At 49.1% G+C, this 10,753-nt stretch overlaps 1 protein-coding gene across 1 annotated transcript in view; it reads left to right on the top strand.

Moving 5' to 3' along the window:
* Window positions 1-4,320: 4,320 nt before the first annotated feature.
* The window catches only part of LOC102457207 (L-amino-acid oxidase-like), a 17,371-nt gene continuing 10,938 nt past the window's right edge, over window positions 4,321-10,753 (top strand). Inside the window, exons 1-3 of the mRNA XM_089771354.1 lie at window positions 4,321-4,504; window positions 6,938-7,161; window positions 10,676-10,753. The exon at window positions 10,676-10,753 is cut by the window's right edge and continues 29 nt beyond it. Of these exons, the coding sequence (XP_089627480.1) occupies window positions 4,501-4,504; window positions 6,938-7,161; window positions 10,676-10,753 (306 nt within the window). The 5' untranslated portion in view covers window positions 4,321-4,500. The remainder of the gene's footprint in view (window positions 4,505-6,937; window positions 7,162-10,675) is intronic.

The following is a 10,753-nucleotide window of genomic DNA, read 5'->3' on the forward strand; positions in this document are numbered from 1 at the left end:
GTTACACGCCTTTGAATATGGCTACCAGCCTGCCACACACCTTCCAATGTGGCTACACACCTTCCACTATGGCTATCGGCCTTCCAATATGGCTACTCGCCTTCCAATATGGCTATTGGCCTTCCGATATGGCTACACGCCTTCCGATATGGCTACACGCCTTCCACTATGGCTACCGGCCTTCCACTATGGCTACACACCTTCCACTATGGCTATCGGCCTTCCAATATGGCTACTCGCCTTCCAACATGGCTATTGGCCTTCCGGTATGGCTACATGCCTTCCAATATGGCTACCGACCTTGCACACACCTTCCAATATGGCTACACACCTTCCAATATAGCTACTGGACTTCCACACACCTTCCACTATGGCTACACGCCTTCCACTATGGCCAACGGCCTTTCAATATGGCTACTGGCCTTCCACTATGACTACCGACCTTTCAATATGGCTACACACCTTCTACTATGGCTACCGGCCTTCCACTATGGCTACACACCTTCCAGTATGGCCATTGGCCTTCCGATATGGCTACACGCCTTTGAATATGGCTACCGGCCTTCCACACACCTTCCAATATGGCTACACACCTTCCACTATGGCTACCGGCCTTCCGCTATGGCTACACGCCTTCCAATATGGCTACCGGCCTTCCACGCGCCTTCCAAATGGCTACACACCTTCCACTATGGCTACATACCTTCCAATATGGCTACCGGCCTTCCACTCTGGCTACCGGCCTTCCACTATGGCTACCTGCTTTCCAATATGGCTACAGGAATTCCAGTATGGCTACTGGCCTTCCCATATGGCTACTGGTCTCCCAATGTTTCTACAGGCCTTCCACTATGGCTACAGGAATTCCAATATGGCTACCCGCTTTCCAATATGGCTACGGACAAAGGCCTTCTCCTCACTCGGTGTGACAGACCATGGTGGGTCTGGGCACCGCTGAGGGCGTCCGCTCAAATTCGGGGTTCCTTACAGCCCCTGATGGGACGCCCTTCCCAAACAGGCCGCAAACCAGTCCCACCGAGCGCGTCAGTTACCGGTTTGACCAGCTGGAAGCCTCACGAGCAAAACCCCTCCGACACCCCAGCTCTCCTTGTGCCACAATCAGCCTCAGGCCTAAGACAGGTGAGGAGTTACAGAACCTGATCTCACCTACCCCGAACGGGTTCTTCCGGTCCCAAGAAACCTGGCACAGATCCCAGGTCAATTTACTCTCTGGATCTTATCCACAAATCACGCTGAGCCAGTCCTTTAGAATCTACCGTCTAAAGGTTTATTACTACAAGAAAGAAAAGCCTGAGAGTGAGGTTGTGAAAGGATCATACGTTACATGCACCGAATCTCCCAGTTCTCGATGCAGGCTCGCAGCAGAGATGTTATAACTGCTGGCTTTAAAGTCTCTTGTGTCTATCCTATGCCAGGATGGGTCCACGGTTCTTTCCGGCTCGTTGTTCCCTGCAAGGCTGCATCTGGGATCAGGAGCTGAACTCGAGACCAGCTAGAGAGTGCCACATAGCACTTAGGCTGTGTCTAGACTACAGGGTGTTGTCGACAAAAGTGGACTTTTGTGGACAAAACTATACCTGCGTCCACACTGCCTTTGAGTTATGTCGACATAACGTCAACAAAACTCGGCAGTTTTGTCGATGTATGTAAACCTCATTCTACGAGGAATAACGCCTTTTATCGACAGAGTTCTGTCGACAGAACGCATTATTGCAGCTACACTGTCCTTTGCGTCCACACTGTTATGTTGACAAAGCGGCTTGCTTTGTCGACAGAACTGGATGTAGTCTAGATGCTCTATGTCAACATAAGTTTTGTCGACAGATTCTGTCGACAAAACTTATGTCGACGTAAGCATGTAGTCTAGACATACCCTTACAGACCACTCCTGGTATCTTACAAGCTGCAGCAGGTCACCTGGTCAGAGGCCTATACCTGGGTGTGTCTACACTACAGGGTTTTGTCGACAAAACTCCACTATACCTGCATCTACGCTGCCACTGAGTTCTGTTGACATAACGTCAACAGAACTCGGCAGTTTTGTCGACGGCGGTAAACCTCATTCTAGACACTCTTTCTCGACAGAAGCATTGTCGACCGTATCTGATGACAAAACTTCTTTCAACAAAAGCCTGTAGTCTAGATGTACCCTATGGGTATGTCTAGACTACAGGGTTTTTGTCGACAGAAGTTTTGTCAACACATACTGTCGACAAAGCTTCTGTCGACAAAGAGCGTCTAGACGACATCCATTTCTGTCGACAAAGCAAGCCGCTTTGTCGACATAACAGTGTGGACGTAAAGGACAGTGTAGATGCAATAACGGCTTCCGTCGATAGAACTCTGGGTATGTCTAGACTACAGGGTTTTTTGTCGACAAAACTATACCTGCGTCCACACTGCCTTTGAGTTATGTCGACATAACATTGACAAAACTCAGCAGTTTTGTCGACGTATGTAAACCTCATTCTACGAGGAATAACGCCTTTTGTCGACAGAGTTCTGTCGATAGAAGGCATTATTGCATCTGTACTGTCCTTTGCATCCACACTGTTATGTTGACAAAGCGGCTTGCTTTGTCGACAGAAATGGATGTCGTCTAGACGCTCTTTGTCGACAGAAGCTTTGTCGATAGTATGTGTCGACAAAACTTCAGTCGACAAAACCCTGTAGTCTAGACATACCTTTTGGGTGTGTCTAGACTACAAAGTTTTGTCGACAAAAGTGGACTTCTGTTGACAAAACTATACCTACGTCTACACAGCCTACATAACGTCTACCTAAAGTCGACAGAACTCAGCAGTTTTGTCGATGACGGTAAACCTCATTCTACGAGGAATAACGCCTTTTGTCGACAGAGTTCTGTTGACAGAAGCTGTTATTGCATCTACACTGTCCTTTGCGTCTACACTGTCATGTTGACAAAGCGGCCTGCTTTGTCGACAGAACTAGACGCTCTTTGTCGACAGAAGCTTTGTTGACAGTATAGATGTGTCTATACTATAGAGTTTTGTTGACAAAACTATACCTGCATCTACACTGCCGCTGAGTTCTCTCGACATAATGTCGACAGAATTCGGCAGTTTTGGCGACGGCGGTAAACCTCATTATACGAGGAATAACGCCTTTTGTCAACAGGGTCCTGTCCACAGAAGCCGTTATTGCATCTACACTGTCCTTTGCATCTACGCTGTCATGTCGACAAAGCAGCTTGCTTTGTCGACGGAACTGGATGTCGTCTAGACGCTCTTTGTCGACAGAAGCGTTGTCAACAGTATCGGTCGACCAAAGCCTGTCGTCTAGACGTACCCTTTGGGGCAAATACCCTTAAAATCCAGTAACGGGACACACAATAACTCAGTGTAGGTCCTAGTGGAGGATTTGGGATGGGCAGACCAGACCAATTCATGGCAGAGTTTTCTGGCTCTAAAGTTTATGGATCTCTGAAACTGAGGCACGACGGATGAAAGGCTATACTTCACAAACAAGGAACCGGACTGACTTGGCCACTGGAAAAGCCAGCCGATCACTTCTGCACTGGAGGATAACTACCAGCAGAGAGTTGGCTTTGCTCCAAGCCATAAATCCATCCATTAGAAACGTGGGCGTCTCCCTGTCTGTGTGCGAGCCGGTTTGTTCACCGACTCCTCCTGAACAGGAAGAACCAAGACCACCCAGTTGGGTGGCTGCTTCCTCTAACCGACCTTAAAGCCAGGTCGGAGTTGGGTGGTGCCCGGAAAACCGGGTGGACTTGGAATGGGATTGTTTTCCACCACATGGGAAGGGAGGGGCTGTTTGGAGGGAGGAGATACTGTTCCCCCTCCAGTTCCACTTTGGCTTGCACCCCACTTTGCCCCCCTGTGCGGGAGTGCCGGCCTCCCCTCCCTGCCCCTGGGCCAGATGCGGGCAAGTCCAGGTAAGTCTAGTTTCATAGACAACTGTCCCCAATCGCAAGGGAACAGCATATTCCTTGTACGGATGCCAGTGATGTCCCATAGATTGGCTCCTGTTCCATGGTCTTGGGTCTTGGAATCTGGAGAGGCCTTGGCGAAACAGAGAACGGGGTGCCACCCGGATGCCCTAGGCCTGGGTCCGAGCCGGTGCCGAGGGGCCCGTCCCCCTTGCGGGGCAGGGCCCTAAAGGAAGTTGGGGAGGCAGGTCCCTTGGCCGACTCTCTGGCTCCGGAAAAGACCACCGCCCCCGTAGGGTTCAGCCGGCCGGCGGCGGGGGATGCCGTGGGGGCCGAGGGTCTCTCCTGGTAAAGATGGAGGGCTACCATCCTTATCCGGAGATGGCAAGGCCCGAGTGGGAAGAGTGTGGCCTTTCCACACCCTCCCACACCTTTTCATCCCAAGTCCTGTGCTCCTGCGACAGGCTGACTCAGGCCTTTCATCTCCGAGTTTCATTCAGCACGGAGCTGGCTAAGTCTACGTATAAAAGCCCAGGGCTCCCGGGACGACCTGTCCTTCCACTGGAGACATGGGTACGTGCCGTGAGTAAAACTGCTCTGAAAACGTTTGCCAAGGGGATGGGTTGTGCTCTCTGCACCCAATTGACTTTCTGGTGCCTTCTGTTCTCCCTTGTTTGTCTTTTCCTTCCTCTCCGCCTCTCTCTTTCGGTCGTTTTTCTCCCGTCTTCCCTCCCTTCTCGTTCCAGGCCACACTGCGAATCTGGGGACACCGACAGCCAAAAAAACACACTTCGCTGGCAGGGGGATGCTGGGGTCATAGCTTTGAGTCTGTCCACGTTTTTTTTACAACTAAAAAAACTAGGAACAGCTTTTTGTTTCCCGAGGCAGAAGGGGGGCGGCTATTTCAAATTTGCTTTTGACCCGGGGAGGGAATTGTGCCTCTGAATGTGGAAATCAAAATTCAGCAGAAGAACGGGAACGATTCTGTAGCGGGAAGCCGATTTACTTGCCAAGGCATTTTCTCTTAGCGGAAGGTTTTTATTTGTTTCCAAAGTTGTTTAAAAAAAAAGCGGCGTTGTTGTGGGTTTTGTTTCGGTTTGGTTTCAAAAATTGAAATTGTTTTTTTTGGGGGTGGGGGGGAGAAAAGATGCTTGCTTTTCTGTTCCTGAGCTTTGTTTGGTTTTGGGTTTGGGGTTTTTTGGGTCAGTAAAATAGAATATTTCCATGTCTGAGGGAAAACAAGGAAACTAATCGATTGCCCAAAAGAAACAAACCAAACCAAACCCCAAGGAAATTGCAGTTGGCATCATCTGAAGAAATGGGCCGTGCTCACGAAAGCTCACGACATGTTTTGTTTGTCTCTACGCTGCTGCTAAATGACTCATTGTTGTTTTGTAAGTTTTCCCAGTTGCGGACTAATGCTGCTCCGCCTCCGAAATAGGGGAAATTCAGTTTTGACGAGTTGCTTTTCCCCCCTTTGCTACCTCTACGGCTACGCCCGCACGAGTTTTCTCGGCCAAAAACATGCTAACGAGGGACTCCTTTGCATGAGTCACGATGTCATTTGCATATTTTCTGCCGGTCCGTTTTTGCGCTGGGGGGGGGGTTGCTCAAAAACAAGCCGCGGAGACGTTTTCTTTTGGCGCAATAACCCCGTTTTTCGCAAGATCGGTAGACCACCTTTTCGGGGGCATAAGGATCTTGTGGAAAACGGAGGTTTTGCGCCAACAAACAACAAAACCACGTCCACACTACTTTTTTTTCCTGCAAAAACCCTCTATGCCAAAACAGTGAGCCCAAAATATGCAAATGAGGTGCTGTGATATGCTAATCCATGCCTCATTTGCATAATCAATGCCGGCAAAACCGGCAGTGTAGACGAAGCCATAGACAGAGCCAGCAAGTAGGGAGGGAAGGAGCCGGCGCTCAGGGGAGGCAGAGGTGTAGCGGGAGGGCGGGGGAACTAACGGGGAAACCATCGGGTATCGACCAATGGAAGTTTTGTCAACGAGTCGGTGAGCTGATTCAATGCCCTTCAACCTCCCTAGACCACAGAGGACTTTTCAGGGCCTTACAAGCCCCCTCCGTCCTCCCTCTCCCTTGACAATATATATATAGTTAACCCGGAAGGACGGGGACCACCAATAAGGCAGCGGCCCCCGACCCACGGTTCCCCACCACGGTTCCCTCTAAGATTTTCCAGCCAGGAGTGGAGGGAGTTTTGGCTGGTGCACCAATATTGAGGTCACATGTGTTGATTTGGACATGTGCCTCCATGGCACCCGATTTATTCACACACACACGTCCCTGGCTGCCGGAGCAGACCCTGCCTTCTCTGTCATGCAGCAGGTCCCATTCCCAGCCCTAGCTGCCAAAGCAGGCCCCGCCCCCAGCCACGGGGCAGCCCCCCTGCCCCAGCGGCTCGCCCCCCGATACAACCGAACTCCATATTTGGAGGGGTGGCCTCTTCGTACAGCGAAGCCACCTCATGTCAGTGATGTTACTGAGGGCATGACTTCACTCCTGGCTGGATTGGCAGGCAACGCTCGATCCAGCGGGGATGGATTTATCATGTCTAGTGCAGACACGATCAATCGAGCACCGATCGCTCTCCCGTCAATGCCGATGCTCCACCGGAATGAGACGCGCCAGGGGAGTCGATAGGAGAGCGTCTCCTCTCAACCCAATGCAGTGGCAACACCCTAGTCTGGTGTTTCTTAAACTGCGTTCCATGGTACACCAGTGTGCCGCGAGGCAGTTGGAGGTGTGCCACAGAGAACAACAGAGTTCAAAATGGCCACCCTTTTTTTTTTTGTCAATAACTTTCCTTCCCAATTTTTTTTTTGTTCAACAAAAAATCTTTGCTGTTCTTCATAAACGCTGCCCTAGTGTGTAGAGCTAAGAGAGTCGACTTCAGCAAAGTTGCCTAACTTAGATTTCCTCCTACACCATGCAGTTCTGCCTCAGAGGCAAAATTATCGATTTTCTTCCCATATCTGTCTCTAGTACTTCTTCAGCTCTTCCTCCTCGCGGCCGTTCCAGGCGTGGCGAGCTCGCCCGGCAACCTGGAGAAGTGGGAACAGTGCTTTGTTGACCCCGATTATGAGGAGCTGGTGGATCTTGCCAAGAACGGGCTGGGGGGAACGTGTCATTCGAAGAAGGTGGTGATCGTCGGTGCAGGCATTAGTGGACTCACGGCTGCCAAACTGTTGAGAGATGCGGGCTGCCAGGTAATGCTATTGACCCGGGAAAGGTCAGCGGGTCAGCGCGCTCTCGGACTGGTCTCGAAGTTTCTTTGTCATAGCCGTAGCCAGGTAAAAAGGCGAATTTGAGCGTGTGGGGTGGACTGAGAGAAGGAAGAAAAATTGCCGGATATGCTTTCTTCTTTCCATTTCCAGACACAAAGTCAACAGACGTAAAGTTCGGGTGATTAGAACAATGACAACATAACCAAACGGGGAAAACAAAAACCGTGTGCTAATGACTACATTTTCTAACGGCTATATCCAGGGCTTGACAAACCGCGGCAAAAACCACTCGCCAGCCCCGTACCGCGCATGCGTGAGACCCGCACTGCGCACGCGCGAACCTCCGGTGAACGGGGCGACCGGCTGAAATCTACTCACCACGGGCGAGTAGATAAGCGGATTTCGCGAGCCCTGGCTATATCTTATGAAAATGGCAAATCGTTAAGGAAAGGTCGCCAAAGACTCCAACACGTCACTCTAACCCCCACGACAGACCGGGGGCAGCTGGCTACAGGAGACTGGTGGATGGCCGACAGGCCGGGAGATGGGAGAATGTTTTTTTGTTTCTAAACTACGGGGGGGGGGGGGGGTTTCGAAAGGAGATATGCAAAGTTGGTGCTAATTTGCATATTTATTTATTTATTTGTTTACATCGTTTTTTACCCCACCTCTCCCTATCAAATGTTCGAGGCGGCTTACAAAAATTTTAAACACGGTACAAATATATATCAAAATGTAAAATACGAGACCCCAGAGGGACATCTCCTTCCGATCGTTTTTTCGAAAGCAGGTTTTTCAGAAGTGAAAGTAATCTGGACACGCGGGGAAGGCTTAGGGGGGAAAGCCCCTTTTTCGAAAAACCGCGTAAACCTCCTTTTTTTCGGAAGAGCGGTTTTTTCTCAAAAAAGAGTTGTTGTGTTTCTCAAAAAAAAAAACCCGTGTCCAGACTACTTTCACGTTTGAAAAACCCACTTTGGAAAAAGTGATCGGAAAAAGATGTCCCCCTGCGGCAGTATTTTCTCACGGACCATCGTCAGGGGTTCCGCAAGAAATCGTGGAATAAATAAATAAACATTTTGAAATACCACGAACAATTCCAAATTGCTCTACAGCCAAAATGCTTCTGAAATATATGTAGTCAAACTTTACTTATTCTGGGTCACTGAGAGCGAAAATGATGCTTAAAATTGTTGATTGGCTCTAGTTTTCAAGATATGCTATTGGGTCAGTATATACGACCCTTAACTTGCGAATGGCGGAGGATAAGTGAGTTATAAAGGGAAGGGATCTAATTTAAACCAGAAATGACTTAAATACATCTTTGACTGGATCTATGAATAAATAGATGACTGGTTTTGGACAGTACTTGCTTTTTAGGCAAAACAATGAATGATGCGGGTATTGCGTCATACTTGATGGCTGTGTCTAGACTGGCAAGTTTTTCCGCAAAATCATCTGATTTTGCGGAAAAACTTGCCAGCTGTCTACACTGGCCGCTTGAATTTCCGCAAGAACACTGACGATCTCATGTAAGATTGTCAGTGTTCTTGCGGAAATACTATGCTGCTCCCGTTCGGGCAAAAGTCTTTTTCCGAAAGACTTTTGCTCAAGAGGGCCAGTGTAGACAGCACAGTCGTGTTTTCCGCAAAAAAGCCCCGATCGTGAAAAAGGCGATCGGGGCTTTTTTGCGGAAAACCGCGTCTAGATTGGCCACGGACGCTTTTCCGCAAAAAGTGCTTTTGCGGAAAAGCATCCTGCCAATCTAGACGCGATTTTCCGAAAATGCTTTTGACGGAAAACTTTTCCGTTAAAAGCATTTTCGGAAAATCATGCCAGTGTAGACGTAGCTGATATGAATTGTATCGTGTTATTCCTAGAAGTCCTGGATGAGGCAATCATAACGAAGCATACATCACTCTGCTGAACAAATTGCCCTATCTCAGCTCTAGAAATCCTACAGTATCACGCTCTCTTATTTGTCAGTGTTTGATTTTGTAAAGGGACACATTTCGGCTGAGCCAAAGTGAGCAGAGATGCCTCGTACTTGTGTGAACAGTGCAGATAACTTCTGCTATGTTTGTGGTGAAGTGACTTTTGCATCACAAAAGCGCAGCATAACCACTCTGGTTAAGAAAGCCTATCACCTTGATTTTGGCTGCCAAATTGGAGATCAGGACAAGAGGTGGGCCCCACACATATGCTGCAATACTTGTGCAACAAATCTTCGTCAGTGGTTGAACAGGAAAAGGAAATCTATGCCTTTTGCAGTGCCAATGATTTGGAGAGAGCCAACAGATCATGCCAGCAATTGTTACTTCTGCATGGTGCCTCTAGTTGGGAAAGGTGTGTCAAAGAAGAAAAAGTGGACTGTGTGTTATCCAAAGATTCCATCAGCTGTACGCCCAGTACCCCACGGAGAAGGACTGCCGGTTCCTGATGCACCAGAATCATTCTCACTTGAGCCAGACGAGGAAGAGGATGAAACTTCTGGTCCTGAACCATCAATGTCACAGAACCTACATTTTCTCCCGTTATCCTCCTCTGAAGCACACCTCATAACACAAGGGCTGTGTCTAGACTGGCAGGATTTCCGCAAAATCATCTGCTTTTGCCGAAAAACTTGCCAGCTGTTTTCGTTCAAAACGATAACCTTAACTCTGACCCTTCAAATAAATTTCAATCGTGCCTATCTGAGAGAACATTTTTTAATAAGTCCGGCAATTAACAGGCATGCATCTTAGTAGTTGTTTTTGTAGCAAATATAGGAACATTGTAGGCCATTCAGTTCACTTTGGCTGTGTCTAGACTGGCAAGTTTTTCCACAAAATCAGTGGTGAAACACTGGAATAAATTGCCCAGGGAAGTTGTAGAATCTCCATCCCCGGAGATATTGAAGAGTAGGTTGGACAGACACCTGTCACAGATGGTCTAGACCAGTGGTTCTCAACTCGTTTCAGTCCACAGACCACCAGACCAATCCTAGGTGACGCTATGGATGACGCGCCGCGTGCTTGTGAACAGCCTAACAATGGCGCCTGCCCACACCGTGTGACTTTGAACAATGTTCCTGTGGTCCACCGAAAAAGTCACCATGGACCACCAGTTGAGAACCTAGACAGTCTTGACGGTGTTTGGTCCTGCTGTGAGGGCAGGGGACTGGACTCAATGACCTCTCGAGGTCCCTGCCAGTTCTAGTGTCCTAAGATTCAGGGATGCATGTCCCTTCAGAAAGTGTGTTTTGAGCTCATGTTTAACTTTAAGCACCTGCTGAAGTCCGAGGATGTTTGCACTCAAATTTAGCAGAGTACGTGCTTCCGACGGTGAGACCTGAGGGCCTACGCACTGTCCAAAGTCACTTTTATAAAATAGGAATTGTCCTTCCATGAGGACCACTCGCAACAGGAAGGACAACGGGCTAAATTAACCTTCACCGTGCCAGAGGGAGCTGGTCTTGCCTGGGGTGGGAAATCACAAGCCCTCTGTTCCATCTTTCTAGGTCCTGATTCTGGAAGCCAGCGACCGCGTGGGAGGCCGCATCCTGACTTATCGGGAACGCGACTGGTACGTCGATCTG

Source organism: Pelodiscus sinensis, chromosome 19 (assembly GCF_052426305.1).
Source record: "Pelodiscus sinensis isolate ZL-2025 chromosome 19, ASM5242630v1, whole genome shotgun sequence".
Lineage (NCBI taxonomy): Eukaryota > Metazoa > Chordata > Testudines > Trionychidae > Pelodiscus > Pelodiscus sinensis.